General features: G+C 41.3%; 2 protein-coding genes across 9 annotated transcripts in view; both read left to right on the forward strand.

Annotated features, from left to right (window-relative positions):
• Positions 1 to 1,651, forward strand: part of COMMD10 (COMM domain containing 10) — a 219,987-nt gene extending 218,336 nt beyond the window's left edge. For 2 of the 4 annotated variants that reach the window (XM_040444280.1, XM_040444277.1), the window contains exons 6-7: positions 246 to 305; positions 1,484 to 1,651. In XM_040444280.1, the coding sequence (XP_040300214.1) occupies positions 246 to 305; positions 1,484 to 1,522 (99 nt within the window). In that variant the 3' untranslated portion in view covers positions 1,523 to 1,651. Of the gene's footprint in view, positions 1 to 245; positions 306 to 444; positions 822 to 1,483 lie in introns of those variants that run through there. The other 2 variants (XM_040444278.1, XM_040444276.1) reach the window with 2 other exon arrangements.
• Positions 1,652 to 2,898: 1,247 nt separating this feature from the next.
• The window catches only part of LOC121010561 (uncharacterized), a 70,676-nt gene continuing 52,278 nt past the window's right edge, over positions 2,899 to 21,296 (forward strand). For 3 of the 5 annotated variants that reach the window (XR_005781226.1, XR_005781227.1, XM_040444281.1), the window contains exons 1-3: positions 3,885 to 5,495; positions 18,978 to 19,232; positions 21,014 to 21,202. Coding sequence is in view for 3 of the 5 variants with exons in the window: in XM_040444281.1 (XP_040300215.1) it covers positions 5,482 to 5,495; positions 18,978 to 19,232; positions 21,014 to 21,202 (458 nt within the window). In the remaining 2 variants the exon portion in view is untranslated. Of the gene's footprint in view, positions 3,391 to 3,884; positions 5,496 to 18,977; positions 19,233 to 21,013; positions 21,203 to 21,296 lie in introns of those variants that run through there. The other 2 variants (XM_040444282.1, XM_040444283.1) reach the window with 2 other exon arrangements.

The following is a 21,296-nucleotide window of genomic DNA, read 5'->3' on the forward strand; positions in this document are numbered from 1 at the left end:
AAAGAACAGATGTCCCTCTAGAGTTGAAACCTTTTGCTAAAAGTGGAGCATTATTAAGTGCAGCTGTGAGTTCTAGGAACGGTGGGGTTGAGTAGAGCAGGTGAGTGTTTTGTTTTGTTTTGTTTTAAACCACTCAGAGAATAATAGGGCATCTTCTGGGGCCAGCCAGAGAGAGAAAGAAAAAAAAAATGCAATGCAAATTGCGTACAACTGAATTCTTTCTTCTTTCTTGTTCTTCCTTGCAGAGTGTGGAGAAAGTTCTTGTGGAATTCAGTCACCAGGAGTTGTTTGATTTCTATAACAAGGTCTGTATTTTTCAAATAATTTCTGCTGTGTGGGGTTTTGCATAATGTTTCCTTCATTTTTATGAATCCTTATTTTTAAATGCCCTATTATGGCGCTAAGTTCTTTAAACATCCCTTGTAAACACCTTATGTTTCACAGCAGGAAGCTTTGCGGAGATGGAGAGAATCTGACAGCCTAAATCAGGAAGAAAGTGGAAATGGTTTTAATTAAGGCAATAGGATTATTACTTTAACGTAAAGCATTAAGGAGTGAACTATGTGGTACCTAGCCACACTGGCACTTTATAATTTAACATTAAATATTTTAATTCTGGGCCCAAGGAAAAAGGGAGGTGCCAAGCCTGTAAAGATTTAACTTTGAGTGCATGTTATGTTTCTTTACAAATACTGACTTTGTAATCCAGGGAAATGTACTCCCCCTCCTCCTTTTCCCCACCTTCAAAAATCTTATGTAGTGATCACTTAAATTAAAACCGCTGAGTATATTTAAAACTGTATTTAGCCCTTTTTTGTTTAAGTGTATTTTTTTTATTTTTGAGAGAAAGAGAGAGAGAGAGAGAGAGAGAGAGAGAGAGAACGAGTGGAGGGGCAAAGAGAGAGAGGGAGACACAGAATCTGAAGCAGGCTCCAGGCTCCGAGCCATCAGCACAGAGCCTTATGTGGGGCTCAAACTCATGAACTGTGGGATCATGACCTGAGCCAAGTTGGGTGCTCAACAGACTGAGCCACCCAGGTGCCCCAGGTTTTTGTTTTTTTTTTTTTAATGTCTAGTTATTTTTGAGAGAGAGAGCGAAAACGCACAAATGGGGGCAGAGAGAGAGGAAGACACAGAATCTGAAGCCAACTCCAGGCTCCAAGCAGGGCTCAAACTCACAAACTGTGAGGCCATGACCTGAGCCAAGTCGGATGCTTAACTGACTAAGCCACCCAGACACCCCAAACCATGTTTAGAAATCCTCCTTTACAAATTTGTAAACTTAAATTGCAGGCGTGAATTGTAATATCTTCCCATAAGAAGAAAACTTTTCTGCGTGCTTCATCTGTTGCTGTGTAAATGGATTTAATATGCACGGTTGCCACTGCCATTCTTTCCCTTCTATTTGCAAGTTTCTGAACAAACCTTCATAGCATTTCTCTGCTTTCAGCAACTTGTTCTCTTGTTCTATCTTTATAAATAGCTGGAGACCATACAAGCACAGCTGGATTCCCTGACGTGATGTTCTCGAAGACTGGTTTCCCCATCACACTCTTGCCACCTCATCATTCCGCCCTGAAGATAGACTGCCAGGTTGTGTTTTCAGAAGGATTCAGTAGCTTTCTTCTTGTAAATTACCCGGCTTATCACTTCTGAGAGAAATAACCGCCAAGGGAGATCATTGTTTCCAGAGCTTCTAGGACACATCCCCTCGTTCTTTGAACAGCAGCAAACAGTTGTTAAGAATACTTTTGCTTTAAAGGAAACAGCAATAGGGGTGCTTGGGTGGCTCATTTGGTTAAGCCTCCGATTTCCGCTCAGGTCATGATCTCACAGTTTGGGAGTTCGAGCCCTGCATCGGGCTCTCTGCTGACAGCTCAGAGCCTGGAGCCTGCTTTGGGATTCTGTGTTTCCCTCTCTCTCTGCCACTCCCCTGCTCATGCTCTGTCCGTCTCTCTCAAAAATAAATAAAAACATTTTTTAAATTTTAAGGGAAAAAAAAAATAAAGGAAACAGCAGTAAATACCATACTGTTTTTATTGTCTTGTTTTTGCTTTATTGCCTGACCTGTTTATTTTTTACATTTTTGATGACACCTTTATGTATCAAGGAGGGTTCGTGGATAGTCCATGGATGCAAAGTATAATGTGTACCTCGGAATACAGAACGTGGCTATTTATATTAACAAAAGCAAGAACAGAACCAAATGCAATCAGATACTTCCTTTTTCCTTGAATATAATGAGTATGTTTGGTTGGGAAGTAACATAGGAAAGAAATTTAAACTAGAGCTGGTTGTGGTACATCAGTTGATTCCAGTGTGAGCTTCTCTGTGCACTTTAATTTTTTCTCTGAGTGTAATGATTTAATAATAGTCTAGGTTTTTGTGCTCTTTTCTTTGTACTGCAAGTTAATAATGATTCACGTCATAGTATGGAAGACGGATTCAGATCGTAAGTAAAAATAATTGTAGTGAGTGTGAAATATGGGTATCCTTAAAATTTTGAAACAGATACCTTTGACACTTTATTTCTGTAAATATGTTAATTAATTTTAGTCAATAAAATTTTTATCTTTTAGAATTAGTTGAAGTCCACAGTGTTTCATGCTTTGACTATATATAAATGTGAGTATGGTTGCCTATAAAAGCAATACTATCAGTTGGATTTTTTATGAAATGAAATATCTGTTCTGTGTTGTTTCCAGAGAGACAGAGGGAGAGGAGCAGAGGAGAAAATGATAGAGACTTAGAGATTAATTTGAGTCAAGCATGACTTTCTGTATAATTATTTTTTTAAGTTTATGTATTTATTTTGAGAGAGAGCATGAGCAGGGGAGGGGCAGAGAGAAAGGGAGAGAGAGAATCCCCAGCAGGCTCCATGCCGTCAGCCTAGAACTCGTTGTGGGACTCAAACTCACGAACCATGAGATCATGACCTGAGCCGAAGTCAAGAGCCGGACATTTAACTGACTGAGCCACCCAAGTGCCCATAAGCACAACTTTGTTCATATGAAGGAATTTGATTTCAGAAATGTCCTGTGGCTAAACAAACAGAGCCATCAGGATTAAATGCATCTGCATAATACAAGTGTTAAAGGTGTTTCAAATAAATGTTCAGTATATGGAATTTATGCCATTATTTATGTGTGCTATAATGTTGCTTAGAATTGGGAGTTTGAATTATGTCAGAAAGTAATTTATAGTTGCTGTCCATAGTTGATTAATTTGAAAAGTTTTTTTAACTTTAACTTCCATTGATAAGATATCAGGAAGACATATTTATAATATAATGGCCTTTATTTCCATATCCAGCTTATGGGAGCCGCCTTATTTTTTTATGCTGTGTTCTCCCACTTCCAGAGGGAACTACCTGACTGCTTAAACATTTTGGTAAATATTCTTTCAGACTTCTTATATGCAACAAAACATACATCATCTCAAGTTAAATTTGTTAGGCCTTCCTGACAGTGACCATATGGCTAGGTAGAAGTTTTCATTGGTTTAATGGCCAATTTAACTCCCAGTGTAGGTACCTAAATTAAATGTGACATTCCAAAATGAAATTCTCGATTAGTAGCTCATTTTACACTCCCTAAAAGACCTGCTTTTATGCTCTCTAAAGAGTATATCTAAACCTGTACAAAAATGTAGTAGGTAGTTTTCTCTCCATGAGTCTTGTACAAGAAAGTCTGACCAAAGGCATTGAAGAAAGGACAAGTAGAAGGTGTAATTCCAACTGAGAAGATAATTTCTTCCTGAAATATATTTTCAAAATAATTTTTAACGTTTATTTATTTGAGAGAGAGAGAGAGAGACAGACAGACAGAATCTGAAGCAGGCTCCAGGCTCCAAGCTGTCAGCACACAACCCAGTATGGGGCTCGAACCCATGAACTGCGAGATCATGACCTGAGCCGAAGTCAGATGCTTCACTGACTGAACTACCCAGGCGCCCCTTCCTGAGATGTATTTAATTGCAGATCCTTTCATTCCTTAAGGTACCACCATCGTTACAATACACAGGTCAAAGAAAATATCATTCCTAAGCAATATTAAATACATGCTACTTTTTCACAGAAATAAGATGGGTGTAAGGACAAATGGGAACTGAAACCTCTTAGCATTCTCGTGTGAGTGCTTGGCATGAGTATTGAATACAAATAGAAAGGAACCAATTGCTAGAAAGGAACCAACGTGATATTTTTACACCTACTGCAAATAATATCTGAAGTTCTCCAGTCATAATTTGTGATTATTTTGATTAGGAAAAACCAAAAATAATAAAGAAGTAACATAAAATTATAGAATCTTATCATCCAGAATGGCTGTTAAAATGACATTTTGGTAGATTTTATTGAAGTGAGTTTTTTTCCTACCCTTATATCTTTCTCGTTCCTTTTTTCTCTTTTTTCTTCCTTTCCTAATACATTGGAATAATGCCATAAATACCATTTCGTACTTTGCTTTGCTTATGTAACATTCTACAAGAGCATTTTTCCTGTCCTTTATCTAAAACATAATTTTAATGTATATTAAATAGCCCACCATGTGCATGAGCTATACTTTCTCTAGTTAGCCAATCTGTTGTTGGACATTTAGACTATTTCCAGTTTTTTAACATACTAAAGAACTCATTGGTGCATATTTTTATATCTGTAACCCCAACACTTCATCTGTCATTATATTAGCATAGGTTACTAGGGGTGGGATTATGTAAAAAGTAGATAGATATATTTTCCAGTTTTATTATAAAATTATATATTATTATAAAAATAGTAATTTCCCATAGTCAATGTATTATGGGATGGGTCTGGAATCTGAATTTTTTATTTTTCTGGGACTCTCTTTCTACAAAGCCCTTCTGGCTCTGACCAGTCTTTTGCTCTGACTCTATCCTATGAATTTCTCCCTCTTACCTTAAAGAACGTCTTCTACACCTTATTCACTATTCCAGGGCTCAACAAACTATATTCCACCCACCACTTGTTTTTATCAAGTTTTATTGGAACAAAGCTCTAGTGGACAGGCTCCCAGTGACCCCTGCCTTTTGGTATTCACATTTCACTATAATCCTCTGTCCTTGAGTGTGAACACCACCTGTTACAGGCTCCTAACCACTCAAATATGGCACAGAAATGGTATGTCACCCCCAGGATGGTTATGTTATATAAAATTCTGTCATGCTACCAAACTCACTGTAGAGATTTTCTCCCTTCTCGGCTTTGAAGAAACAAGCTGCCATGTTGTGACAGGGGCTGTCGACACAGCCACGTGGCAGGGAACTGTGGGTGACCTCTAGGAGCTGACCAGTAGCCAATAAGAAGTCGAGGCCCAAGGCCCTCAGCCCTACAGCTGCAAGACAACCTGAGTGCACTAGGAAGTGGATTCTAACCCAGTCAAGCCTGTGGATGAGAACACAGTCCTAACTGACCGTGGTTGCAGCCTTGTGAGAGTCTACACGAAGGACCCAGAGTCCTGACCCATGGTAATTGTGAGGTAATAAATGTGTGTTGATTTAAACTTCTAACTGTAGGGGACGCCTGGATGGCTCAGTCAGTTAAGCATCTGACTTTAGCTCAGGTCAGGATCTCACGGTTCATGAGTTCGAGCCCCACGTGAGGCTCTGTGCTGACAGCTGGGAGCCGGGAACCTGTTTTGGATTCTGTCTCCCTCTCTCTCTGCCCCTCCACCGCCCTCTCAAAACTAAATAAACATTAAAAATTTTTTAATTAGGGGTGCCTGGGTGGCTCAGTTAGTTAAGTGTCTGACTTCGGCTCAGGTCATGATGTCACAGTCCGTGAGTTCGAGCCCCGTGTCGGGTTCTGTGCTGATGGCTCAGAGCCTGGAGCCAGCTTCGGATTCTGTGTCTCCCTCTCTCTCTGCCCCTCCCCTGCTCATGCTCTGTCTCTCTCTGTCTCAAAAATAAAAAAAAAAAAAAAGATTTAAAAAAAATTTTTAATTAATCTATAAATAAATGAATAAACATCTAACTGTATAGTAATTTGTTAGAGTGTATTGGATGGCTAAAACAACAGCCATGCTCTTTTGTTTACATGGAATCGTGTCGTCTCTGACTGCTTTTGCACTATAGAAGCAGAGATGAGTAGTCACAAAAGAGTACCTGACCCAAAAAGCCTAAAACATTTACTACACAGCTCTTTGTAGGAAAAATTTGCAGACTCGTGCCTTCTGTCGTGCTTCCCCGGTGCATCCCTAGAGGAATACAGCAGTTGCCATGGGCTACATAAATCTCTAAGGTGGATCTGGTATATGGTTTCGTAGCATCACTGTAATTTTTGCCAGCCACGTGGCCATCAATTGGAAATTACATTTTCCATCCTCTGCAGCTACTATAGCCATGTGACTAGGTCTCACCAATGAAATGTGAGTGGAAATGACATTTGTCTCCAGTTTTCTTTGCCCTCTCTAGGGCTAAAAGCATAGATTTGCAGCTGGGTCAGCTTTGGCTGAGCAGACGAGGATAATGCCGTCAGGAGTAGGGAGCAACAAGGTAGAAAGAAGCTGGGTCCCTCTATGTCCTGTCGAGCACTGCTGCTGATACGCCCTTGACAAGCTGCCATCTGTATACCATCACATGAGAAGTTAAACATCTCTGTTTGAGCCACTGTGTTGGGGAACTTTTTAATACAGCTGCTTAACCTCGAGCCTAACTAATATGGGGGTAACCTGATTTTAATTAGCCAGTTATTTAGAGACTTTTTTAAAAGATTTATTTTTTTTTTTTTCAACGTTTTTTTTTTTTTTTTTTTTATTTTTGGGACAGAGAGAGACAGAGCATGAACGGGGGAGGGGCAGAGAGAGAGGGAGACACAGAATCAGAAACAGGCTCCAGGCTCTGAGCCATCAGCCCAGAGCCCGACGCGGGGCTCGAACTCACGGACCGCGAGATCGTGACCTGGCTGAAGTCGGACGCTTAACCAACTGCGCCACCCAGGCGCCCCAAAAGATTTATTTTTTTAATGTGAAATTTATTGTCAAATTGGTTTCCATATAACACCTAATGCTCATCCCGGCAGGTGCCCTCCTCAATACCCATCACCCACTTTCCCCTGCCTCCCACCCCCCATCAACCCTCAGTTTATTCTCAGTTTTTAAGAGTCTCTTATGGTTTGGCTCCCTCCCTCTCTTTTTTTTTTTCCCTCCCCCTCCCCCATGGTCTTCTGTTAAGTTTCTCAGGATCCACATAAGAGCAAAAACATATGGTATCTATCTTTCTCTGTATGACTTATTTCACTTAGCATAACACTCTTCAGTTCCATACACATTGCTACAAAAGGCCATATAGTTCATTCTTTCTCATTGCCAAGTAGTATTCCATTGTATATATAAACCACAATTTCTTTATCCATTCATCAGTTGATGGACATTTAAGCTCTTTCCATAATTTGGCTATTGTTGAAAGTGCTGTTATAAACATTGGGGTACAAGGGCCCCTATGCATCAGCACTCCTATATCCCTTGGGTAAATTCCTAGCAGTGCTATTGCTGGGTCATAGGACACACAAAAGTATGGCCAACTAATCTTTGGCAAAGCAGGAAAGAATATCCATTGGAAAAAATGCAGTCTTTTAAAAAATTTTTTTTTTTCAACGTTTATTTATTTTTGGGACAGAGAGAGACAGAGCATGAATGGGGGAGGGGCAGAGAGAGAGGGAGACACAGAATCGGAAACAGGCTCCAGGCTCTGAGCCATCAGCCCAGAGCCCGACACGGGGCTTGAACTCACGGACCGCGAGATCGTGACCTGGCTGAAGTCGGACGCTCAACCGACTGCGCCACCCAGGCGCCCCAAAAAATGCAGTCTTTTTAACAAATGGTGCTGGGAGAACTGGACAGCAACATGCAGAAGAATGAAACTAGACCACTTTCTTACACATTCACAAAAATAAACTCAAAATGGATAAAGGACTTGAATGTGAGACAGGAAACCATCAAAACCCTAGAGGAGAAAGCAGGAAAAAACCTCTCTGACCTCAGCCGCATCAATTTCTTACTTGACCCATCTCCAAAGGCAAGGGAATTAAAAGCAAAAATGAACTCTTGGGACCTCATGAAGATAAAAAGCTTCTGCACTGCAAAGGAAACAATCAACAAAACTAAAAGGCAATTGACGAAATGGGAAAAGGTATTTGCAAATGACATATCGGACAAAGGGCTAGTATCCAAAATCTATAAAGAACTCACCAAACTCCACACCCAAAAAACAAATAATCCAGTGAAGAAATGGGCAGAAAACATGAATAGACACTTCTCTCAAGAAGACATCCAGATGGCCAACAGGCACATGAAAAGATGCTCAATGTCGCTCCTCATCAGGGAAATACAAATGAAAACCACACTGAGATACCACCTCACACCGGTCAGAGTGGCTAAAATGAACAAATCAGGAGACTGTAGATGCTGGAGAGGATGTGGACTAATGGGAACCCTCTTGCACTGTTGGTGGGAATGCAAACTGGTGCAGCCGCTCTGGAAAACAGTGCGGAGGTTGCTCAAAAAAGATTTATTTATTTTTGAGAGAACGCAAGCAGGTTAGGGGCAGAGAGAGAGGGAGACAGAGGATCCGAAGCAGGCTCTACGCTGACAGCAGTGAGCCCAATGCAGGCGCTCGAACTCACGAACCGTGAAACCGTGGCCTGAGCCGAAGTCAGATGCTCAACTGACTGAGCCACCCAGGCACCCTGGCAGCATTTATATTTTTAAAGAGACATGAATATTTTGTGGCATATAGTTGAGAATACATATACATGTTAAGGAGAAAATGAGAAGCTTTAAAAATCTTTGTGCTGGCAGTCTACAGGCTAAACCCATGAGGCTACTGAGAAGGTCACCCCCCTTCCCCAGTGTGGCTCCTTGGGGGAAAAGTTTGAGAAGCCTATGGATATGTATTGTAAATTTCCCCCAAGGCTTCCCATAATCCTTTTTTCCCTGTTGAAGAAGAGGGCCAGGACAATTCTGACTTGTTCTGGCTCATTAGTCAGAAGCTGCTCAGGAATTAGAATGTGAGTTTCAGATGAGTCCATTTTGCTTCCCTGAAACTTTGGTTTTTGTCATCATTATGCAAATAGTTCTACTTGATACAACAGCCCCGTTGAATGCTAAAATTAGGAGCACATTAATTTGAAGGATTTTATAGTAAAGCTTAATGGCATTTATAATTTTAGAGAATTTCAAGGATTTGATCACTGCTCCCTCCCTGCCTCCCCGCCGCCAAACATGTACTTTTGAGGCTTTTAATAGTCCTCTGCTTTTCTCTGAGGTGTGAGGTTGTTCTTGGTGATCGAAGGCCTACGATTTAAATCCAAGCGATGGCAGTTTTCACAGCCTGCTTTGTTTATTTGAAATGGAAAGTTTTTTCTTTCAAAAGAAATAGCCGGCAAAGAGAGGACGGTTGAAGCAGGTCCGTCTAAAAATCTAGAAGATGCCGCAGGATTAGTGAAACTGGCAGGAAAAATAATGAATACGTAATCAGGTTCCCTTAGTAAAAACCCAGAGTTCAGTCATTTTTAGCATCTTTTAATGAGAATCTGAGAATCTCATTTTCTAAATGACTTGGGTTTTTTAAAGTATTTTTTCCTTCCGAGGAATGTAGGTAAAGGACAGAAGGGGAAAGAAAGACATTAATAGTACATTTGCCAGTTGCATTTATTTCTGGAACTGAGTTTTGAAGAACACAATACATCCCACCTGAACTGTTTAAGGAAAAGTCAATAACAAGGTTTTTCTCGTCTGTAATAAATGTAGATTCACCCGGGGGCACAGAGCTGCGTGGTTTCTCAAGGTCTTTCCCCACGCCGCCTTGCTCCCGATGATGCCAGATTTCCTTTTCTGCTGTCTCTAGTCCGCATTCCACATTCTTCCTACAGGTTCACTTCACACTCTTCTTCCACGCCAGTCACGGACGAAGCTGTCCCCAGAACCAGGTGGCTGTATCACTGCCACCTTGGATGCCTCAGCATCCCTCCCCACCCACAAAAGGGGTTATGCTCTGGCAGCAGAACACAGTAATTTTCCAAGCGATCGGAGAGAGTGGTGACTCATCCATCCCAGGCCATGTGCTCTACTTTGCAAGTCCAGCCTCTCACCCTGTTAACACGCTGATGTAAGTAATCCTGTGGACATCGGGGTCCTTAAGAAGTATTGGCTGAGAGGGTTAACAGAGTACATAGTTTTCCTCCCCACGCCTCTCTTATTTTTACAGTACCATCTGAATTCTTTAAAACAAACAAAACCAGGGCACCTGCATAGCTCAGTCAGTTAAGTGTCCGACTTCCGCTTGGGTCGTGATCTCTTAGTTCGTGGGTTCAACCCCCGCATCGGGCTCTGTGCTGACAGCTCAGAGCCTGGAGCCTGCTTCAGATTCTGTGTCTCCCTCTCTCTCTGCCCCTCTCCTGCTCACACTCTGTCTCTCTCTCTCTCTCTCTCTTTCTCAAAAATAAATAAAAAAAGATTTTAAACAAAACCATCATAACTCTCAGATTTACAAGAGTACCTTTCAAACTGATTTGGCAATATGTTAGTCGTCCCACCAGGGAATGGCCACATCTCTTCTGGGGAGGATCTCTGGAAAGTCACTGAGCCTTCATTCATCAAGCAGAAAATGTACCTGCACAGGGTAACAGCCGGCTAACCTGCTAGACACCCAGCTTTCTCCCATCCAGAGTGTTAAAGCAAGATCTCCCACTGCTCTGAGATATGTGATAGTCATGAAGTTGACCCAGACAGGTTTTTGGTGCCGATGTCCTGAAGACTGGAAAGCAATTACATTCCTACCAAATTCAGAGATGATTTATGTAGCAGGGTCAAATGAGGTGCTCCAGAAAGACATCAGCAACCCTCTTACATAGAGGTGTATGTAAAGTATATATAGACTTTGTGAGCTCATCATCCAGATTTTAATTTCCTGTCAAAGAGTCTACCTTGATTAATGACACACACATACACATACTGCCTACAAAGAGGCTTTCCTCACTGGTGTGGGGCGATTCAGTGACAAGGTTTTAGAAAGAGATCTCCACTTACATGGCACAGATTGTTTCAGGTCATCCCAAATACACAGGCGGGGCAAAAATTCGAAAATGTTCACCTAGATAAGGCAGGATGCAAGCAAGGTGCAGAGAACCATGAAGAAAGCTGTTTAGTATCATTTAAAATTTTTTTTTAATATTTATTTACTTTTGAGAGAGAGAGTGTGTGTGTGTGAGCAGGGGAGGAGCAGAGAGAGAGGGAGACACAGAATCCAAAGCAGGCTCCAGGCTCCGAGCTGTCAGCACAGAGCCTGTTCTGAGGCTCAAACTCACAAACCATGAGATCATGACCTGAGCCAAAGTCAGACGCATAACCGACTGAGCCACCCAGGTGCCCCTGTTCAGTAACATTTTAATTAAAAATCTCCCTATGCAGCCAACTGTGTTTTTAGATGTAGAGTCCAGGGTGAGGGATGATTTTCTTCTTGAGTGATGATTTATAACATCCAGCTTTTCTACCTCATGGCCAAAAGTCCTCTCACTGTCCAAGTTTTGGTGTTTCTTACTGCATCATATGTTCTGTACTGCATGTGGTCTCAAGTGATTAGAGTAGTAATAAAAAGCAAGTCTGGATGCATCAACCTTCTGGACTTGCAGATTACCCAGAGCCTATGTGCCTCATTCAGCAGGCTCGGAGAACTTTGGGAACAGTTGCCTTCACTAGGGATGCTCTTAACCTCCCTTTGTGTGTTTGGGTCAGTGACCTTACTAAGTTCTGCCTGGCAGGCTTAGATGTGTTGATAGGTGCCCTGAGCTGTTGGACCAGGAGAGTGTAACCACCATCTGTAGGGTTATTCCTTCAGGCACTCTCTGAGAATCTGCCCAAGTGTGCTGATCTTAAGAGTGCTATGATTCTCCTCTACTGGCTTCCAGGAACCACTCTCCCATTCCTGATTTTCCTGGGTCATTTTCCTGGGGTTCATGGTATTCCCTTAAATGCATTTATACTTTTGGATCCCTTTTCTTTAGGTTACACTTTCAGTTAAATTTACAATCTGGATAATCTCAAAGACATTTTAAAATTACTTCCTTTTTTTTTAACAAAAATCCTCACTGAGTTTCTATGGTTTTAATTTTTTTTAATGTTTATTTTTGAGAGAGAGAGAACACAAGCTGGGGAGGGGTAAAGAAAGAGAAAGAGAGGGAATCAGAGAGGGAATCACAAGTAGGCTCTGTGCTGCCAGCAGAGAGCACTATGCAGGGCTTGAACTCAAGAACCATGAGATCATGACCTGAGCCGAAGTCGGACACTTAACCAATTGAGCCACCCAGGCATCCCAATAGTATTTCTATTAAAAAGTTCAAATATTCTTAAATGCTAATAAGCGTCATTCTACTTTAGCCCTATTTCTGCCTTCTCATTCTACACAATTTTATATGTCTGTCTTTATTTTTTTAATTCCAGTATGGTTAGCATACAATGCTATATCTGTTTGAAGTATACCCTATAGTTATTCAACACTTCCATACATCACTCGGTGCTCATCGCAGCAAGTAAGCTCCTTAATCCCCATCACCTATTTCCCCCACCCCCTTCCCTCTGGTAATCATCAGTTTGTGCTCTATAGTTAAGAGTCTGTTTCTTGGTTTGTCTTTCTCTGTCTTTGTTTTTCCTTTGCTCATCTGTTTTGTTTCTTAAATTCCACTTATGCATGAAATCATACGGTATTTATCTTTCTCTGACTGCATCATACTTCCTAGCTCCATCCATGTCATGGCAAATGGCAAGATCTCATTCTTTTCATGGCTGAATAATGTTCGTGTGTGTGTGTGTGTGTGTGTGTGTGTGTGTGTGTGTGTATACTACACCTTTATCCATTTATCTATCGATGGACCCTTGGGCTGTTCCATAATTTGGCTATTGTAAACAATGCTGCAATAAACATAGGAGTGCATGTGTCCCTTTGACTTAGTGTTTTTGTTTTTAATTTCGGGGTAAGTACCTAGTATTTATCTAGTTGTACAATTACTGGGTTGTAGGGTAGTTCTATTTTTAACTTTTTGAGGAACCTCCATACTGTTTTCCAGACTGGCTGCACAAGTTTGCATTCCGACCAACAGTGCAAGAGCGTTCCTTTTTCCTCCACATCCTTGCCGATACTTGTTATTTCTTACGTTTTTGACTTTAGCCATTCTGACAGGTGTGAGATTATATCTCTTTGTAGTTCTGACTTGCATTTCCCTGATGATGAGTGATGTTGAGCATCTTTTCATGCATCTGTTGGCCATCTGTATGTCTTCTTTGAAGAAATGTCTTTTCATGTTTTCTGCCCATTTTTAGTTGGATTATTTGTTGAGTTGTATTCTTTATATATTTTGGATACTAACCCTTTATCGGATATGTCATTTGCAAATATCTTCTCCCATTCCATAAGTTGCCTTTTAGTTTTATTAGTTGTTCCATTCATTTGCACAAGTTTATTTTAATGTAGTCCCAGTGGTTATATTTATTTTTTTTCCCTTGTCTCGGGATACCTATCTAGAAAAATGTTGCTATGACTGATGCCAGAGACCTTACTGCCTATGCTCTCTTGTAGGATTTTTATGGTTTCAGATCTCATATTTAGATCTTTAGTCCATTTTGAGTTTATTGTTGTGTATGGTGTAAGAAAGTGGTCCAGTTTCATTCTTTTGCAATCTGCTGTCCAGTTTTCCCTACACCATTTGTTGAGGAGATGTTTTTTTTTCCCCCATTGGATATTCTTTCCTGCTTTGTCAAAGATTAACTGACCATGTAAGTGTGGATTTATTTCTGGTTTTTCTGTTCTCTTGCATTGATCTTTTGTCTATTTATGTGTCAGTACCATAGTATTTTGATTACTATAGCTTTGTAATATAACTTGAAGTCTGAAATTGTGATGCCTCCAGCTTTGCTTTTCTTTTTCTTTTTTTTTTTTTTTTAATTTTTTTTTTCAACGTTTATTTATTTTTGGGACAGAGAGAGACAGAGCATGAACGGGGGAGGGGCAGAGAGAGGGAGACACAGAATCGGAAACAGGCTCCAGGCTCTGAGCCATCAGCCCAGAGCCTGACGCGGGGCTCGAACTCACGGACCGCGAGATCGTGACCTGGTTGAAGTCGGACACTTAACCGACTGCGCCACCCAGGCGCCCCTTGCTTTTCTTCTTCAAGATTGCTTCGGCTATTTGGGGTCTTTTGTGGTTCCATATAAACTTTAAGATTGTTCTAGCTCTGAAAAATGCTATTGGTATTTTAAGGGATTTCATTAAATGTATAGATTGCTTTGTGTACTATATGCATTTTAACAATATTTGTTCTTCTGATATGTGAGCATGGAATGTCTTTCCATTTCTTCGTGTCTTCTTCAGTTCTGTCATAAATGTTTTATAGTTTTCAGAGTACAGGTCTTTCGCCTCGGTTAGGTTTATTCCTAGGTATTTTATTATTTTTAGTGCAATTATAAATGGTATTGTTTTCTTAATTTCTCTTTCTGCTGCTTCACTATTAGTATATAGCAATGGAATAGATTTCGGGGTGCCTGGGTGGCTCAATCTGTTAAGCATCCGACCTTGGCTCCGGTCATGATCTCGTGGTCCCTGAGTTCGAGCCCCATGTCGGGCTCTGTGCTGACAGCTCAGAGCCTGGAGCCCACCTCGGATTCTGTGTCTCCCTCTTTCTCTCTCCTCCCCCCACCTCATGCTCTGTCTCTCTCTTCTCAAAAATAAGTAAACGTTAAAAAAAAATTAAAAAAAAAAAAAGAAATGGAATAGATTTCTTCACAGTGATTTTGTATCCTGCACTTTTACTGAATTCACTTGTCAGTCGTAGTAATTTTTTGGTAGAGTCTTTCAGGTTTTCTGTATGTCAGTTAATTGCTATATTTAGCTGTTATTTAGTTAATTGCTATATTTAGTGTATTCTGTGCTGGGACATCCAGGTTACAAAAGTGTCTACTTGAAAAGGTGGGGCCTCAAAAAGTCTAATTTTCTTTCTGTGGAATCCTATCTTTGAGAAGAGAGTAATTGCCCTATAATTAAATAATTACTCCCTATTTCATCAGCTAAGACTAAATATGTATTCTACATTTTACTAAAGAATCATATATTTTATTATTTCACAAGCTTCTCTGTACAAGTTGTAAATAGAACATTTATTGTACAGAGAGGGTGAATGTTTTATAGGGGAAAACTATTTCTAGTTCTCTACTTACTTTCCTATTGTCCCTATTAACTGTCTCTCTTTGTCTCTCTCTCTCTCTCTCTCTCTCTCTCTCTCTCTCTCGCTTTCCAGTGTCTCTTAAGGGAAAATGATTTGCCATTCCATTGGATCAATTATAAGATATTGGTTGTCATCATACTATATACATAGAAAACTCTAAAGGCTCCACTAAAAAACTCCTAAAAGAAATAAATTGATTCAGTAAAGTTGCAGAATATAAAGTTAATAGCCAGACATTGGTAGTGTTTCTATACACTAATAACAAAAGTAGCAGAAAGAGAAATTAAGAAAACAATTCCATTTATAATTGTACCAAAAATAATAAGATACCTAGGACTAAATTTAACCAAGGAGGCGAAAGAACCCTACTCTGAAAACTATAAAACATTGATGACAGAATTTGAAGAAGACACAAACGGAAAGATATTCCATGTTTGTGGATTGGAAGGGTTCATAATTGTACAGTGTCCAGACTGCTACCCAAATCGATCTATAGATTTGATGTAATCCCTATCAAAATACCAACAGCATATTTCACAGAACTAGAAAAAAATAATCCTAAAATTTATACAGAACCACAAAAGACCCAGAATAGCCAAAGCAGTCTTGAGAAAGAAAAACAAAATTGGTGGTATCACAATTCGAGATTTGAAGATATACTACAAAGCTGTAGTAATCAAAGCAGTATGGTACTGGCACAAACATAGACACATAGATCAATGGAACAGAATAGATGCCAGAAATAAACCCATGCTTATATGGTCAATTACTCTGTGTCAAGGGAGGCAAGAATATACAGTGGGAAAAATAGTTTCTTCAACAAATGGTGTTGGGAAAACTAGACAGCTCCCTGCAAAAGAATGAAACATTCTTACACCATACACAAAAATAAACCAAAATGGCTTAAGACCTAAATGTGAGACCTGAAACCACAAAACTCCTGGAAGAGAAATTAGGCAATAATTTCTCTGACATCAGCCATAGCAGTATTATTCTATATATGTCTCCTGAAACAAGGGAAACAAAAGCAAAAATAAACTGTTGAGACACATAAAACTAAAAAGCTTTTGTGTGGTGAAGAAAACCATCAAGAAAAGAGGCAAGCTACTAAATGGAAGAAGATAGTTGCAAATGATATATCTGATAATGGGTTAATATCCAAAATATATATAAAGAGCTTATATAACTAAATACCAAAATCACAGTCTGGTTAAAAAATGAGCAGAAGACCTGAATAGACATTTTCCCAAAGAAGACATCCAGATGGCCAACAGACACATGAAAAGATGCTCAACGTCACTTATTATCAGGGAAATGCAAGTCAAAACGACCATAAAATATCACCTTACACCTGTCAGAATGGCCAAAATAAAAAAAGACAAGAAGTTAACAAGTGTTGGTGAGGATTTGGAGAAAAAGGACTTGTGCACTTTGGAGAAAAGGAGTTGTGCACTGTTGGTGGGAATGCAAATTTATGTATCCACTGTGGAAAACAGTAGGGAGGTTCCTCAAAAAATTAAAAATAAAAATACTGTATTATTCAATAATTCCATTACTGGATATTTATCCAAAGAAAACAGAAACGCTAATTCAAAAACGTATTTGCCCCCCTATGTCTATTGCAGCATTATTTACAACAGCCAAGATAGAGAAACAACCCAAGTGTCCATCAATAGATGAATGGGTAAAGAAGGTGTAGAACAATGGAATATTGCTCAGCATTAAAAAGGATGAAATTGTGCCATTTGTGCTAGCATGGATGGACCTAGAAGGTATCAGTCTAAGTAAATATGTCAGGCTGAGAAAGACAAATACCAGATGACTCCACGCATATGCAGAATCCAGGAAAAAAAAAAAAGCAGAATCAGACCTATAAATACAGAGAACAAACGAATGGTTGCCAGAGGGGAGAAGGGCTGGGAGATGGGCAAAATGAGCGAAGGGGAGTGGAAGTTACAGGCTTCCTATTATGGAATGGATAAGTCACGGTAATAAAAGGCACAGCATAGGGAACACAGCGGTATTGTAAAGGCATTGTGTGGTGACAGATGGTGACTACACTTGTGGTGAGCATAACGTAACGTATAAAGAAGTTGAACACCATGTGGTACACCTGAAACTAACATAAAATTGTGTGTCAACAGTACTGAAATCAAGTTTTTTCTAAAAATTAAAAAAAGGAAACACTGTTGGCCATGTGTACCAGCGAACAGAGTAATGTCAAAAGACCATGTCTGTGCATGGTAATCCTCTCCTGGTACTCTTGCACTCCTTGCTTTCAGTTCATGGGTTGGAATTATCAGTGGAACCAGGAATCCCTTGGGGCCTAGCCATCTTTCTCTACCTTAGTAAAATGCTGTTGTTTTAGTTACATGCCATATAGTTGGCAGGAGCTAGTGATACTGGAGAATTTGAGGTGAAGCAGAGTGTATAGGGGAGGGGGGGGCCGTTCTTAAGTCTTAAGAGTGAGCCGTGTGCTCTGATCCAGCTATATGAAGCTCTGAAGAGTAATAATAAAGTCTCACTCTGCTTCCCATTTGCTATCAGTTTTTCTGTATGCAGCTCCCTTGGGAACGTCAAAAGTTGAGGAGTGATTGACAGGACAAGATTTGGGCACTTGGAGTTCTCTATTCAAGTGCCATTGAATGCAATCACAATTTTCTCTGTGTCCCTTGTAGCTTTTCTTAACAGATCTTTTCAGTGGTAAACATGTTAGAGGGCTATGGACAAAAATATCAAAGGCATCGTTTATACCTTTCAATTCTCAAGTAGACACTGAGTAAGAGAAGTCTTTAAAATCAATGACTGATTCTCAAGGCGGAAAACCAGCTTGACACTCTTAACCCTCCATTCTAAATAAACAAAATACCCCCTTCTCTGAAAACGGGGGAAACATTGCTGAGTCCCTTTCAATTGGCTACCCACCTGCCACAACAGAGCAGTGAGACCAGTTCCCTACAGGGAGGAAATGGACCTCACCCTCACCTTCCTCTACACTTCTGAGAACTTGAACTTCAACCTCTCCCTTCACTTCCCTAGGAAGCCAAGGAGGATTGTACCTCTGGTAGCCTGACGTGATTCTCTCTTTTTACCATTTGCTGAATTTGTGGAAGGAAAAGAACAACTGAAAACAGTGCTCCCTCTCTTTCCAGACTAAGTGTTGATAGTGTAGCACAGCCAAAGAGGAAACCGAGAAAAAGAGTGGATGAGATATCAACCAACTGATCAGGTTACCTTTGTGTGGTACAGAAGACCAACCCACTTCAGGGCCACCTCTGTGCCTCCTTCTCTAAATGTGTTCCCTTATCTGCAAGTAGATCTCATTCACATTATATGAAACTCACAGGATTTGCTTCAGGCAGGGGAATGAATGAATGAAAGACTTCTTCCATATGTTAGTTTCACCCTGCAGCATTGAACCCACCCTCCTGTGTATCAAAAGCAGAACAAACTGATTCTGCAATGCCAAGTTGTTTCTGCCTCAGACAATTAACCAGCACCATGCCGAAATCTATCTAAGGGCTTACTGGTTGAACTTCATCCACAAAATGTGTCCTAACCTGGGCAGAAAAAACAAAAAAACAAAACAAAACAAACAAGCAAACAAAAAACACCCAAATTCTAATTGCATCAGTGACGTTTAGTTTTAAAAAGCATGCAGTGCTTCAGTTTCCTGCAGGGATCTCTGAAATGTCCCAGGATATGTTTGAGACTGATTAAACGTGCTTGCCTTTTTCTACTTCTCCTTCAGGACTACCTTTATGGGGGAGGAGAGCCAGATGGCAGGAGGTTTCTCTCCTAGACCAATCAGCATGTCCACAGGTTTTGCCCCCTCCAGCCACAGCTTGCTTCCAGCTCTCTCCCTACCTGAATCAACAGCAGTGCCAGGACGAGCAGGGTGGAGGCTGCAGATGCCCAGGAACTTACCCTTCATACAGAGTGAGACTCTTCTGACCTCCAAGAGCTGTATCCGCGATGCCCAGACAGAACCACGGTGTATTGTGCTGTGAGCTTTCTGCTGCAAAAATCCAATAAGTTGTTTTGCATATATACCCATATTTCTTCATTGATTTAATAAAAGGTGGGGGGAGGGGCACCTGAGTGGCTCAGTCAGTTAAGTGTCTGACTCTTGATCTCACCTCAGGTCGTGATCTCACAGTTCATGAGTTCAAGCCCCCCATCGGGTTCTGAGCTGATGGCACAGAGCCTACTTGGAATTATGTCTCTCCTTCTCTGCCCCTCCCTTGCTTGTGTGCTTGCTTGCTTGCTCTCTCTCAAAATAAATAAACTTAAAAAAAAAAAAAAAAGGAAGGGAGGGAGTAATAAGAGAAAGGAATGGACAAAGATTTTTGTTTTTTAAAGACATATATTTAAGGAACAATTGATTTTGATAGCCTCGTGATTATCACACTCAAATAGGATACTGTACAAGACCTTAGCTGGGCAACTCTGTTTGCTCATTCATTCATTCATTTATACGTTATTCACCCACTTCGTAATCGGTCAGCAAGCGAGGTCCTACTGGAACTCCTGTTTTGCTTGAGTATCAGGATCTACAATGAAGGCATCACCCCAGGTCCCCAGGAAGAGGCTGGTCAGGAGGCTAAGAGGCTCTCCTCAGCGATGCCTCCGGCAGCTTTCTGGTGGTAGGAAGAAAGGTGGGGAAGCATGAGAGAGATTCACTTGCAAGGAGCCCACCCCTTCATGGGTCAGATACGGCATGGCCTGCAGCTTCCGCACCTCAGTTAATGAGACTCTGGGGCGCCTGGGTGACTCAGTCACTTAAGCGTCTGACTCTTGGTTTCCTCACAGTTCATGGGTTTGAGCCCTGCATCAGGCTCCCTGCTGACAGTGTGGAGCCTGCTTGGGATTCTCTCTCTCTCTCTCTCTCTCTCTCTCCCCCTCCCCTGCTTGCTCTCTACCTTTCTCTCTCAAGAATAAATGAATAAACATTAAAAAAAAAATCCTTAAAAGAGATTCTCAATAAATAAGTGAAACATACAGTTCTGGTAACAAAGACCAATTAACCACCTGCTTTGTGCCTAGAGCACTAGCTGCCAGCAATTCAAAATACATAAGACAGGGTCTCAGGGTCTCATCACCGAGGCCTTAACACCAGGTGGCACATCACCCAGCTTGTTGGGGCAGCAAATGTAACACTGAGCACAGCTAACATGGCAGGGACCCGCTGGAGATGTGTACTACTTTACACTCTGCAGAGCCCTTTCACGCTGCTTATTGGAGCCTCACAGTATTCTTGGTTAGTAAAGTAAACAGGTATTTCTCCGTGGCACAGATGAATAAAGCCAAGAAACCCAAGTTTCAGGTGCACTCAGAAGGTCTGACCCCCACCCCCCAGCGTAGGGCCCTTTTGATAGCAGCTTCTGCCTCTCAGCTCTGAATGTCCTCTTCAACAGCTGCTCTGAAAATAATGGTTGGAATCCCTTTAAGGTCTTCTTTACAGTGATCACAGGTTAAGCTTTCTTGGTGGAGGCCGCTGGAGGAACAGAGCAGGAGGAAGAGGCTTCTCCTGTGGGTTCTGCCAGCAGCCCCATCAGTCATGCCTGTGAACGTGAAGACATCTGGTGGCTCTCTGCCCCAGCCAGAGGCCCAGGGTACTCAGTCCCCTAGTGACCCTGCAGTGCTGCCCTCACACTTCCCCACGGTTCTTTCAACACAGACACTGCATGCCGTAGGTCCTCTGCCCAGACTGTGACCTTTAGCCTCTCCACATGCCTGCTCAAGCGAGCCATGGCTCCCTCTGCTCATACGCCCCTTCCCCCTCAGGTCTGCCCTCGCGACATGGACACCAGGTGCGCCATGCCTCCTTGAAACATCTGGTCACTGGCTGTGGCTTACCTACCTCTCAGAAGGTTGCTTCCTGCTCTCCCAGGAACTGTGGACCAGCTCTGGCCTGGCCCATCCCACACACTTCTCTTCCATCCGACAGACTTCAACTCTACCTTCTTCAACCAGGTAGGGGACTTTGGGTACTCTCTCTCAGCCCTATGGTACCCTATAAAGCTCTCTTTTATAGTTACTGTTTTTTCATTAGGTAGTAATTCTTTAT

This window comes from Herpailurus yagouaroundi, unplaced genomic scaffold (assembly GCF_014898765.1).
Source record: "Herpailurus yagouaroundi ecotype Mexico unplaced genomic scaffold, PumYag 192, whole genome shotgun sequence".
NCBI classification, from domain to species: Eukaryota; Metazoa; Chordata; class Mammalia; order Carnivora; family Felidae; genus Herpailurus; species Herpailurus yagouaroundi.